Source organism: Lycium ferocissimum, chromosome 9 (genome assembly GCF_029784015.1).
Source record: "Lycium ferocissimum isolate CSIRO_LF1 chromosome 9, AGI_CSIRO_Lferr_CH_V1, whole genome shotgun sequence".
In the NCBI taxonomy this organism is placed as follows: domain Eukaryota; kingdom Viridiplantae; phylum Streptophyta; class Magnoliopsida; order Solanales; family Solanaceae; genus Lycium; species Lycium ferocissimum.
The window spans coordinates 20580072-20594488 of NC_081350.1; the positions used below are offsets into that span (position 1 = coordinate 20580072).

Genomic DNA, 14417 nt, shown 5'->3' on the forward strand with positions numbered 1-14417 from the left:
CAGTGATGTTGCTTCATGCTTTTTATGTCTCTCCTAAGCATATGTTAGTTGCTCATAACATGGTACATGTACGTATTCTTAGATATATTCTTGGACTATTCTTTGTGGTTCAAACGTCTCATAATTAGGTGGCTTGAGCCAAGTATAAATGGTAGTAAATCTTTTGCCTTGGAATATCACCAATACGTATATTAAGTACCTAGTAATAATAAGCACCTAGATAATGTTGCTTAGTCTTGCTTGTGGTTCAGAAGAATGTCAACTTTGGACGAAGTCATGAAAAAGAAAATCCACACCCCCCCCCCCCTCCCCCACCCTCTCTAATTGTCACTGGAGACGGCTACTACGCAAAAATTCTTTTTCATACAGCACAAAGGAAGAAGAAAAGAAAAAAGGGGAAGAGACCTATAAGTACATCTGTACATTCATCTTATATACAAAGCTTTTACTTAGTGATATACTGAATATCTCATGCTGATTCCTTTTTCTCCTTTTACTTCTCGTTTTGGGCTTTCAAATAACTATAAACATCAATCCTCTGGCAGAAGTATTGTTACTAAGTGAGACAAAACTTTGATGGTAATGACCATATTTTTTTCCCTCAATCACCCTCGATTTATCATCTACACGAGTGAAAAGAAAGAAAATTAAGAAGGAAAAAGAGCTTCGTTCATCTCACTCCATCTTCAACTGGCTTACTGCCATGAAAGCCTTGGTGCATGGTTGAATAATATGTGCTGGTATTACCATTTCTTCTTTTGACTTCAAAGTGCTGTGCTGGATTTGCTTTAAGTTCTCAAAGAAATTGCGTCCATCGGAATCAAAGTCACAAACGGTACTCTCTCCTGGTCTATTTTCCTCATCAAGGTCCAGGATAGAGGCATCACCTTCTAAAGCACGAAGTACCTGAACAATTTTGTATAACACCTTTAGCATTTTGTTTAGAGGTTGCATAAAAGAAGAAATAACAAGCAAGGTTGTGGTCTATAAACCCCTATAAAAAAATTTGGCAGCATCAAAAGATTTTTTATTTATTTTTTATTTTTTATTTTTAAGAAAAGAAGATATAATTACCTGACTCATTCGGGGTCTTCTCCATGATGAATGACGCACACAAGCAGCAGCACAAGCCACCATATTAGCCATCTCCTCGCTGTTGTAATTTTGTCCCAAACATGGATCCACTAGAGCGTCAAATTTTCCATCTTCCAACGCTCTTCTAAGCAAAGGCCTTGCCTGCATATCAGAAAGAGATAATCTTCTTATGCTATGTACAAGTGGTATACCATTAGAAAAGAGCGAAAAGAGTTGACAACAATGACATGCATATCTCGAAAAAGCCGAGGCCTAGAGATGCTTCTAGTTCCCAAATATTTTGTTATTTTGCTACAAGAAACCAACATGTTGATGAAGTTAATTGTGTAAATCTAGTTACTAAACGACATTCAGAAATAATTAAAGCAAAAAAATAAGAATATGAAAACCAGAAACAAAGGATACTGTTGATTGGTTATATCGGATAGATCAGAATGAAGGGCAGGGCAGCCTGGTGCACAAAGCATCTCGCTTTAGCAGGGTCCGGGGAAGGGCCGCACCCTAAGGGGTGCGATGTAGACAGCCTACCCTAATGCAAGCATTAATGGCGGATATATCAGAATGATTCCTATTAAAAAAAAAAAATTGATAACGAGGTTATAAAAAAATTATGTCGTTGCAGAGTTGTAAAGGTATTTCTGATCAACTAAAATGACATAATTAATTCTGGCGCTAGGAGGCGGCATGCAAGAAGCTCCCAACTCTGAAATCCTTAGAATTAGCTTATGTAATTAGTTTTGATAAATTGTGGTACTTATGTAGAATTACCAATAATAATCCTTTGGAGATTAACAAAATGATTCTAGGAACCCACATCCCCAAGATTTCCAAGAAAAAGGGTTTTATTATCTGATAAAAATTGATAAATGTGATGATATTGAATTCACGATAAACTCTATGCTTCAAGGAAAGACTGAAATTTTGGACAATCTAATAGTTGAAAGAGATGCAACAGAAAATTGAGATATGTTCCGTCCTCAAAAGGGGTGTCCAAAACCAGATCTTTTGGTACAAGGATGACAAAGCCCTTTAGAAGTTTTCTATGATGGCCATGTATTTTTATGCCTTTGGTTTGACAGTGCTGAAATTTTCAAGAACACTAGATCTTTCGGATTTGCGCTCATCTCTTTTGTAAAAGGAAAGTGGTCCGTCAAATTCTTATTTTAAGGCAGAGCTTCCCCACGGCTCCTTTCTTCTTTTCTGTAAGAGGCTGAATTAAGTGATATTGATTGCTGCCATGATAAAGTTTCTCAACCTTATCACTCAGGGAAAAAGATAAGGAATAAAGGAAAACAAATACCCAGTACTTCTAAAACCACCAACGATAAACCTTCCAGAGGATCCAGAGATATTTAGAAAGGCAAACTCAGAGAATTGCATCAGGTGCTTGCATGTTCTGCCTCGATTAACTACAGTGCATACATAGCTTGTTTAGGACAAGATTATAATAGATGAATGTTATTCTGTATTGAGGATATGATTAGTGTAGTTGCACGGAAAGTAAGCTTAAGCATTATGTTATCTAACAAGTTATAAAGGTTGCGCATAAACTTTTTACTCATCCGTCTAATTAACCATTAGTTTTAGGCACTTGAGAATGCTGAATAACGGTCAAGAAAATGGAGCAGTTAACATACCCATATGACTAAACTGCTGCATGCGGAGGATTCAGTTGAGATTATAGGCAGACGCCCTGTAATTAACTCCAGAAGCATGACCCCGAAGGAGAAGATATCAGACTTATCTGAGGCCTTTCCACTCTGTGCATACTCGGGGGCCAGATACCTGCAAGACGTCTATTTTATCAAATACATGAAGAAACTAGAGTGATCAGGAAATGTAGGTTTTTCCTTGTTCGTTCTTACGTGGTCCATCTACCTGAAGCTGTGTAATCCAGAAATCAGTACTAATTTTCAAGTAGGCCAGGCTAAGATCTACAGTTTCCGAAATCTAAGCCCCTCCCTAACCCTAACCCCGTTAGTAAGGGAAAATCAAGGCATAAGCTAGGACTAAGAACCCGAAGACTATCAGACACGGTGAAACAATGGTACAGTCCTAGGCACTATTAACAATTTCATCCTCTGAGTAGCAGGAAAACCTCTGTTTTAATGCTGAAAGGAACCACAGCATCATGAGCAGGTTGACCTAAAATCACGGTCTTGCAAGCGATGAATGTCTTTAAAATCCCCTAGATTTGGGAGTACTATTCTAGCTAAATTTTCTGTGGATATCTAATTATGATATCAGTTGGCAAGTTGGATGAAACAAAGTGAAAATGGGAAGGGCATAGCCTATGCTAAGTATGAGAAAATGAATATTAGTAACTCTAGGACAAGGGAATCACAAGTTTTTACTTAATAAAAGTAGCACAGACTTGTCCACATAATATGATGACCTGTATAAAGTAATTTTGCTTATTCTATGTTGATCTTGTCAAATCTTTTTCCTTCGGATGTCTAATTCATGGTAGCAGAGACAGTGTCAATAGAACTTACCCGAATGTTCCCACCACTCTAGTAGAGACATGACTAACATGATGGCTTGAATCAGATAAGAATTTGGCAAGTCCAAAGTCAGCAACCTGGATACAAATCAAAGTTTCAGTTCATGATAAAGAAGTTACGACGATATACACATACTTTGTCGTCACATGGAAAATTAAAGAAACAAAAGAAGAATCAATAATGCAGTTAAAATTTAAACCTGCATAAATGCTCATTTGGGTCCAAATTAATCTCATCATGTGGATTTAATTATTGAAGAAAAAAAACTATTTTCATCAACAGTGGATTCTAGGTGTACTCACAAGCCAGTTGTTGATAAAAGAATGCAGCCTGACCTTTCTTAGACAGTAAAGATATAACCGAAAATATCGTGGCAACACCAGAAATTGAATTACAAAGGTACCTTAGCTTCGAAGTTAGAATCAAGAAGAATATTAGCTGCCTTGATATCACGATGAATGATAGTGGGGTTACCTGCAGTAGGTTCGTATCTTTAGAGAAGGATTACGTGTGATAGATACACCAAAAGAAATGACATTTATTAAATGTGAGTCAATTCAAGTAACGACAATTGAACTGTCCTACCATTTCCTGTTATTCACGAAGTTAATTCAAGTAATGACAATTGAACTGTCCTACCATTTCCTGTTATTCACGAAGTTAATTCAAGTAATGACAATTGAACTGTCCTACCATTTCCTGTTATTCACAATCACTTGACAGAGATCAGAGATAGGTTGAATTCTACATTAAATTGGTAGTAATAGAAGAAAAATAAACTAAAATCTTTGATTTTATATTTGACAGGAAAAAATATAGCTAAAATTTTGATTGGTTAACAAAGTTGAGTTCTTCAAATTATGAATGGCCCAAAAAACTATGTAGTGTTTGTATATAAGTGTGTCAAGTATTTTGGACATTTCAGAAAGAAACATGGCACATTAAATAATACGGAGAAAGTAAAGTTTCCCTGATGCATATTCATGTGATATCTTTGACAAATCAAGAATTATTATGGCCTTCTGCAACCCATTAGCAGACCCTAGAACCTAGAAAGTAAAATTTACCTGATGCATATTCATGTGATATCTTTGACAAATCAAGAATTATTATGGCCTTCTGCAACCCATTAGCAGACCCTAGAACCTAGATAGTATGCAGCTCTCAAATCTCGAGGAGATTCAGAAAAGTGGTGCTATTATAGAAGTGAGGACCAATGGCATCTATTGGAAGGAAAAAATTAGATTTACATGTTTTTCAGGAGAACAGGTGATGACTATGAACACCATTAAGCTACCCAACTTGTCACAATCTACAAGCATGCTGACGAAAGTTTCCTCTCGAAACGTGTTCAACATTGTTAAAAAGCATCCAAGCCACTTAATATCCATTTTACTCCTTGGGACACCTCCAGTCAACTAACAGATGAATACGCATATTAAGAACAAACATAGGAAGCCAAGGCAGAGACGGAGTGCACTCACAGTCTTCATGCAGATAGGCCAATCCTTTGGCTGACCCTATAGCAATTTTTATTCTAGCTGACCATTCCATAAAGGTTTGGGCTGCCCCTGCATAGCATACAATCTGTTCTAATAAGCATTTTGGTAGAAAGACATTTATATCAGAGGTACTTATGAAATCTTTTTAGTCGTATATTTAGGAGTGGTCAAAGAAGTACAAACTGATACAAGAGCATTTCTGTAAAACAAAAGTTCAAAAGAAACATGCTTCAGGATGATTAGGAACACTTCAAACTATGCCTTAAAATTGATGATGAAACAAATAAAACATCCACAGCATTGCACTTATGGAGGACCCTCCATCAAATGTACCTCGCATGAAAGGGTATATCGCAACCAACTGTTTGAAAAACAAGTGACAGATACCAGGATGAACCAATTTTTTTTAACCTAAAATATAAAAAGTACATGGAAAATTGCAATTAAACTGAAAGGACAGCTGAAGATATTAAATTGATCTTTCCAAAAGCATAGAAATAGCAGTGCTTTAACATGCAGGATTAAAGGGCTTTGGGAGAAAGAAGTGCATGGATTTGCAAGCTCTTATTTTATCGTCTCATGTTAAAAAACCATGGTTGCATGAAATTCTAGGCCACCTTTGTGTGGTATAGGCATAGACCACCGAGGAATATTATTTACAAGGCATGGTTAACTACTCCCTTAAAGATTGTCCATTTGGTACGGACCTCATAACTCTTGAAGTGTAATTACATGCTTTTCAAGATCATTACAGTGAAACTAAGCTGGACTAAGGAAGCCCCCGTTAAGGAAGAGTTTATTTTAACCTTAATTATCAGTCTTCGGCTGTATAAATATTAGCAGAATTCAGAAAATGACTTAAGCTGGTCACAAAATCTTATTGATACAGGATTCTACAAACATCCAGAATTAAGGAAAAAGAGAAGAACATACCATGTAAATGATACTCTAAAGTCCTGTTGGAAACAAATTCGTAAACAAGCAACCTCTTTATTCCAGTCATGCAGTATCCGACCAAAGACACAAGATGTTTGTGATGCACTCGGCTAATAGTCTCTACTTCTGCTTGAAATTCACGCTCCCCTTGATGGCTACCAACCTTCAACTGTTTAACTGCAATCTCTCTTCCTGTAGGGAGGACTCCTTTGTGTACATACCCAAATCCACCTTCACCTAGAAGGTTGGACGTAGAGAATCCACTAGTTGCTGACCACAGCTCTTCATATGTGAAATTGCCACCAGAAACAGCTAAAGCCACTATGTGGTCTTTTGGTGAAAACTGATTTTCAGTGTCTAAATTGTTAGTATTGGAATGAAGATTGTTGTCGAAGCAGTGAAGTGGCCGGAATGGTATCACTTGCTTTGGGGAAACAGGAGAACCGTTTGCTACATTTTGCTGTTTTAAACTTTGATGCAGAACATGGTACAAGTCATCTGATGAATCAATCGAAACAATTAACAAATGAATATACCGAGTTGAACTCATAATGATTAGTGAACAACAATTTTGAACACATGTTGATAGATTAAGCTTCTAATATTCTTAATCAACAATTTAGACCTATTCTACAAATGCAAATTGAAATCAATTGAAACAAATTCGAAGCAAAGGAGCCTGCCTAAACAAGATTGAAAGCAGTATATTTGGTTAGACGGGAAGTTTCACATTTAGAAGATTTATAATGTGACAAACTGTCACATTCCCAGAAACAATAAGTTTAGTTTCAGAAGTACCTTTTACCAGACATTAAAACCTTCAAAATCTCTAAATATTTCTTGTAGCGATCTTTACTCTTTGATCAACTGCAACCCCCCCCCCCCCCCTTTTTTGCTCCAACATTTCTTCTTACGAGGAATGCCTGCCTCCGTATTGTTGACTCTAGGTGTTCAATCAAGGTGGCTGCGCGAACATGCGCACGCTCGTTGAGCGGACTAAATAAGAAACTTAGTACATGAACGGCTATAAACTCAAGCGTATATTGACTAAAGGCATTAACAATTCTGAATCTTCCCCCATAACTTTCTTTTTGATGAATTCACGCGCACTACAACTATTCCTATCAATTAAACCTTCTACTACGTTAAATGTGTCTCGCCAGACATTTCCCTCGCTGAAGGCCATAGCACACAAGAACCTCAAAAGTTACTCACTTTATGTATACTCTCTAACTCTCTATCTAATGACAAAGCATCTGTCCAGAAGAAGTTGCTACATTCTATATTTGAACTAACTTCATTTGGACCAACTTCAGTTTTAGGTTTCTTATTTCATTCTTAATAAGTTTCTTTTATAGAAATGACATGACATGTTTAAGAGCATAAGATTCTAAGGGTACTTTTGCTATGTGACATGTATTCAGATTATGTCTCAAAAGTTCTTTTTTCCTTCTTAGATCTTCATAATCCATACGCATTCAAACACAATCACATAAAATGAACCGAGGAATAAATTCATTTGGATCACTGCAGTAAAATTTTGATGACTATCTGTCACGATGAATTTAAGAACCAAAAGTCACTATTTTCATCACTGCAGTAAAATTTTATAGAAGTTACTGTTAAAAGGAAAGAATAACAATTTGGATCGGTAAAGGTCATTACTTAATCTGTAAAAAGGATTAATAGTCCCTACTAAATCACAAGACAGAAGAGTAACAATTTAAATGGCTACTTAGATCAGCTTTGGCAAAATGAAAAATTCCAGAAAAGTTAAGTAGTTAACCCTGAACCTACATTCCTTTGCAAAATGTCAAGCCAGCAAGGAAGTAAATAACTGAAAATAAATAGAATACTAAAAGCTTGATGAGTAAAGAAAAGAAGTTTTATCTTCAAATATTGTACAATTTTTACTGTATAATACATTACAATTTAAACCAACACCTTAGACAACATTTTTGATATTTGATAGTACTAAATTACTACTCCCTCTGTCCCAATTTATGTTACACTTTTCGCTTCCCGATATCCAAACTGCATGAACTTTGACTAATATTTTAAGATGTATTTTTTCACCAAATTGATACGAGAAAAGCTGAAGCAGCTTATAGTACTTTTCATGTAGTTTTCAAATACACAAATTTTAATACTATTAAAAATATTGAGTTAATCTAATCCAATTTAGCTTCAAAATTTAGTTACATTAACTCTCGAAAAGCGAAAAGTATCACACGGAGAGGGACTATACATGCTTATAATGTATAAAAATTATTCAAAAGTTATCTATAACTAAAACATTTTCCAAAAGTTTACCTTTAGGCCTTGGCGATTCATGATCATGCAATTTTGCACTTTTAACCTTATTTCTGCAACAAACTAAGAATATAACAGCAGCAACAATGAAGAACGCTCCAGTAACACCTACAGATATTCCAATTACTGCTCCAATTGATGTACTTGACGATGACGTTTGAACTTTTAACGGCGACGTTTCATCTCCAGTAACTTGTATAGTCGAATCATTAACAGGATACGATAACGCCGTTACCGGCGGCGGTGGCGTCGGTAACGGAGCAGTAAATTTCACCGGCTGCGGCGGTGGTGGTTGTAAAGCCACTTTATCATCAATTGGTTCAGTTATTGGTTTTAACGGCGTTAGTGGTGGAATTGAGAAGTTAACGAATGTTGGTGGCGGTTTTGGAGTGGTTGTTGAAGTGATTGTATCATTTTCAGGTGACGGTGACGGTGACGGTGACGGTGAATGTGAAGGCATATTATGGAGTGGAAGTGAGATTATGCATGGAGAATTAAGAAGATGATTATGAGGTAATTAATTAATAGATGTTAATTAGTTCCTAATACAACTGCTTAAGTAGTGGACGTGATAAAGTAGACACCCCGAGTAACTACACTACTACTACTACCACTAAAGAGTATTTGTTATAAATATTATTTATTATTGTGGATGTCTATCTTTAGGAGAAATATTAGGGTTAGTGAGCTTTGGGATCAAGCTCACTTTTCCCCTATAAATATGGGGTTATTCATCAGGAATCAATCAGCAAGAGAAATAAGAACACTCCCCTCTTCTCTCTTTTTCTACAATTATTCTTGTTCTTTACTTTATTATTTTATAACACGTTATCAGCACGAGATTCTAACCAACTGGGTAATAACCTCCAAATATGGAGCTTGACGCGGAGTGCGAAACTCTCTCCATTTTTTTAAGTTGCCTGTGTTTGTTTATCTCAAATCCACATATGACACCAAGGTAAGTGATTTCTTCCATTAATTAAGTTGAGCCATGTGGACTACTATGCACGTAAATATAGCAGATCACAATTAATGAACATAACTATGGCAGTACGTAATTCCATGATTATATGATTAACTGAGATACCCATAATTCTATTGCCAAACGTTGTTCTTTAAGTACTAATGATGATTCAAGAAACTTTATGATATTAACTTTATGGTTCGTTTGATATAAGGGACCTCAATGGTTCACTTGGCCATTAATTGTGCCTCCAAGTTGTTCTGAAGAACAATATTTTAAGAGGGATTATGATATTAATTCATATCTCTTAATGGCAAAGAATAAGAGTTTGCAATAAATATATGATCACCAGAAGTGATAATATTTCTTAAATTTCGTTATTAGTAAATTTATTTCGGTCTATAACCACCAGAAGTGAAAATATTTTCATAGGGTTGTTGTGGCTACAACTGAAAATATGTTAGAGAAAATTCTCTACACTATACGTATGCCTAGCTTTGCTCCTGAAGTAGCAAGATCTTAGAAGAGGTTGTAAGCGATCATAATTTGATCTGATTAACGCACGTTCAAATGATTATGTTTCATTCCACGAAGAATGAAAACTTTTGATAAATATTATAAATACAGATCGGTTCTGAAGTGAATATGACAATATTTAATGATACTTATAAATACGGACGTGCACTTAGTTGTGAAGATATCACGACTCACCCCCGAGAAAGAGGTAGAATAATTGGGAAAGTATTACTTAATACTCTAAACTTTACTCTCGAAGTAGTAAATGCTAAAATTTACTCCTGAAGTAGTAAACTTTGAAATATACTCTTGAAATAGTAAAAATTTGAAATTTACTCTTGAAATAGTAAATCTGACATTTACTCCTGAAGCAGTAAATCTAGAAGAAAAAAAAAAACTGAGTTATATTTAATCTTTTCTACGTGAGCCGACAACCCTCGAATTCATTATGTTGAGCCAATGGAAACCTGGGTATTTCGTCTGCCATATCAATATGAAAATAAGAAGGTTGAGGAATAATCATGCATATTTTTAAAGATGGTTGCCTTGATGAGAAAAGAAAATTTAAGGTACATGCGAAGTGCTTCTGCTTCCAAAGAAAACTAACGGTATGTATTCTGACTGTTATGATCTAATGAGCCTTACTTTCTCATGGTATATAATATTATACTAACTAGATCAGAATTTCCATGCGATAACTTAATTGTTTTAGTGAATGAAATTCTATATTTAGCAACAAAGAGCAAAGAAAAGAGTCTTTCTTTTGTTGACGGTTTTTTTTTTAAGTGACAAGGAATTAAGTGATGCTAAGTTAATTATGGGCTAGGATCTTCTATCAAACAAATCCTATTAATTTATTATTACAGAGGTATGTTTACACTTCTTCATGAGCTTTGTAGCTTTGGTAAGTTGTTATGTGGCAAACATTGCAGGTATTGGCTTCATTATCAATCTATTTACTTTGTATCGTTTTACTATATGTTTATTATGGTGTATTTTAAATGAAAGAAGCACTCAAAGTTTCAGTAGATTTTGCATAAAACGATATTTGACCGCTAGAGTGACTATGTGTTCCTAGTCTAATCATAACAGATTTATTTATGTTTATGATCACGATAAGTGGTAATATTTATATAGACATATAGTGGTCACAATTGAATTGAGAAGATATGTTAGAGAAAATTCTCTACATTATATGTATGTCTCGATTTGTTCCTGAAGTAGCAATATCACGAAAGAGGTTCTATGCTATCACAATTTGATATGCTTAAGACATGTTCCGATGATTACGTTCCATTCTCAAAGAATGAGAATTTTTGATAAATGTTACAAATACAGATCCATTCCCAGAAGTGAATGTGATATATTTAGTAAAGATTATAAATACAGACGTATTATTGGTTATGAAAATACCGCGCCTCACCTCCTGAAGAGGTAGAATAATTGAGAAGAAATATTCTAAATACTCTTCTCCCGAAGTAGTAAGAACTAAAATTTACTCCTGAAGTAGTAAACCCAGAAATCTTGCTCCGAAGTAGCAAACTTAGAAATCTGCTCCCGAAGTAGCAATTTTGAAGTCTACTATTGTTTATCTCATGACACCAGCAGTGTTTAACTAAAATTTCTTTTATGATACCAGCAGTATTTAAGCAATACTTAGTAGTACAAAATTAATCAAAGCTCCAGAAGAGCTAACTATTTCTCTACAAGGATCATGACATTAGTTGGTGTCCAAAAAAAAATAAAAAAAAATGTGATTATGGAGAATAAATTAAAGGCTCCTGAAGAGCTTATATAGTATTGTGTCATTCTTTCTAGATTGTAGTATACGAAGTTGTTATGATGGAAACACAAGTCGTAGTAAACCCGAAGTTTACTATAGTAAATGGCTATCATATTGAAGCTATAAATGATTAGAGTATTAAATATCTTCAAAACCATATTGGGTAAGAAATATGTATGTGAATGGTTACCCTCTTTATTCTCCAAATTGTACTACACAAATATAACCATGATAAAATCTCATGTTACGGTAAACCAGAAGTTTATTGGTACAAAAAATAATAATTTATGTCACAGTAAACCAGAAGTTTACTAAAACAAATAGCACATGGCATGGTAAACTTGAAGTTTACTAGTATAAATAATTTTATCAGTTGGCATGAGTGGTTCGGCCATCCCGATTCAAATATGATTGAGTATTTGACATATATTGAATAACTAGAAGATTCTTCAAGAATTTATTTTTGTTGCTTGTTCTCATGATAAGTGGATTATACTGGCTAATGTTGGGATTGAATTTCCCAAATTAGAAAATATAGAAAAGGTGAATATGGGCCCGTTCTTTGTTATGTGATGTCTTAAATAGATGCATCCATAAGACGATCACATGTGCGTTTATTGTCAACTGCGGTAGCTTGACATATGCAAAGTTACTTGCTCAAAAATGATTGAGTTGAGAGCGTACTTTTCGATTATGTAATCAAGATAATTCATCTTGTGAATGCTAGTTTATATCCAAGTTGGTTTGGCATTGAATGCCTCCGATAAAAAGCTAAACCATTGCTTATGAGAACAATGCTTCATGTGCTAAATTATGATAAATTTTCCCCTCACAATTGGTTCAGGGTTAGGAACCTGATATTTCCATCTAACAGTTTTTTATATGTGGTATACGATTAATTAATCTACCATGATGCATAAAGATGGATTCCCCCAAAGAAAATGGGGTGTATGTTAGTTTTTCTAACATAAAGGGAGAGAATAACGAGTAATATGTGATAAATTATATATCATTAGTACGATCCTCATTCAAAAGATAATTCTACTCAAATGCTAGAAGCATTTGTTGATCCAAAATTAATTTCTAACTTCACCAAAATGCTCCTATTAAATTCATGTCCCCGAAGGACGAGTCTATAGCATACATGAAGTGTGGTAGACTAATCGGTTCCAAACGCAATAATCATGGAAAAGAAAGAGGAGCAAATGATCAATGATCATTATAAGGAGGCAATGTGCTCTTGAAGAGCCTGCGACATAACACTTCATGAAACCTCATGAGAGGTTAGGTACCTAAAAATAACGGAAGTGATGAGATCTCAATAAGTTATGTCACATTGCGAACCGATACAAATGATATATCGTCGACGATATCTTTGGTACAATATAGCGCAATATTATAAAAGATTGTGAGGATCTAAATTCTACGTCTATTAAAGCATGCTAACGTAGAAATTATTATCAAGTGAAATGACGCACCTTGGTAAGCGTAAAGTTTGTTGGACACGCTATTGTCCGGACACTGTAAGATGTCACATAGTTAAATAGAAATAGATGTTGTCATATCCTATATGAATTACTTGACAAAATTATATGAAAATTCTTTGAAGAATTTTGAATGCAGAAGCATATACAAGTTCTAGAAGTTTTGTTCATTATTATGAATTAAATCAAGCAAGGTGAATGTGATTTAATCACCTTAATGAATGTTTAATGATTAAGGGTCTATTTATCCCTACGTTTTTGTGGAAATCAAAATCTGTCATATTGTTAGTGCAAGTTGATGACTTGAGAATTATTGAAATTCTTGAAGAGTTTTGAAAAGAAATAGATTATCTGCTAAAAGAAGTTGAAATGAGAAACTTGCAAGATTTTTTGGTCCTGAAGTGCCATATCTTTATGCGATTGATGCATTTATATATTTTGCTATGACTTTGAGGGATTACAGTCATACGATGTTGTTCTATATGATAGTTAAATCATATAAAGATAACATTTATTCATAAAGCAATTCAGGAATGCACTTACAGTGATTTCAACAATATTATATGCTGATGCAACTCTATCCCAAGACTGAAGATGTAGCAACATACATAGCCCAACTAGAGAGTGGATTCATAAAGGGATAAAGCTTATTTCACAAAAGTTGTTCTTCACATACAAGCTCCAGAAGAATGGTGATATCAACGTACAAAAGATTTATTCGAGCGATAATATGACTGAAGTATTCACCAAGTTTCTACAAACTATAACTTTCAAGAAGATGGTGCACAAGATTGGAATGCGAAGATTCAAGTTTTGGAGTGATGTACCCATCAGGGGGAGTTAATACGCGTTGTACTCTTTTTCCCTTGGCCAAGTTTTTGTCCCAATTGGGTTTTCCTGGTAAGGTTTTTAATGAGGCAACCAAATAGCGTATTATTAGAAATGTGTACTCTTTTTCCTTCACTAGATTTTTTCCCACTGGGTTTTTTCTAGTAAGGTTTTAACGAGGCACATTATCTATCAAATAGACATCCAAGGGGGAGTGTTATAAATATTATTTATTATTGTGGATGTCTATCTTTAGGAGAAATATTAGGGTTAGTGACTTTGGGATCAAGTCACTTTTCCCCTATAAATATAGAGGTTCTCCTTCATTGTAAATCAATCCCTTCAAGAGAAATAAGAACACTCCCCTCTTCTCTCTTTTTCTACAATTATTCTTGTTCTTTACTTTATTATTTTATAACAGTATTTGTTTTATTTTTTATTTGTTATTATTTTTTTCTTTTTCATTGAGTAAATATCAAATTTTACCAGTTG

General features: G+C 34.7%; 1 protein-coding gene across 1 annotated transcript; it reads right to left on the reverse strand.

The window, feature by feature from the left end:
* Nucleotides 1-344: 344 nt before the first annotated feature.
* On the reverse strand, nt 345-8957 carry LOC132029847 (proline-rich receptor-like protein kinase PERK1). Its single transcript, XM_059419228.1, has 8 exons — nt 8351-8957; nt 6035-6535; nt 5084-5170; nt 4003-4073; nt 3591-3676; nt 2733-2880; nt 1075-1236; nt 345-906 (listed from the first exon to the last, which is right to left on the reverse strand). Exons 1-8 carry the CDS (start codon nt 8808-8810, stop codon nt 676-678), a joined length of 1746 nt encoding a protein of 581 aa, XP_059275211.1. The 5' UTR covers nt 8811-8957; the 3' UTR covers nt 345-675.
* Between the last annotated feature and the right edge of the window lie 5460 nt (nt 8958-14417).

Excerpts from the sequence above, each read along its gene's own strand:
- LOC132029847 (XM_059419228.1), bottom strand. The coding sequence starts at position 8,810 with ATGCCTTCACATTCACCGTCACCGTCACCGTCACCGTCACCTGAAAAT. Across the intron at positions 6,536-8,350 it reads TGAATCGCCAAGGCCTAAAG|ATGACTTGTACCATGTTCTG; the intron begins GTAAACTTTTGG and ends TTGATTCATCAG. Across the intron at positions 907-1,074 it reads GAAGACCCCGAATGAGTCAG|GTACTTCGTGCTTTAGAAGG; the intron begins GTAATTATATCT and ends AAAATTGTTCAG.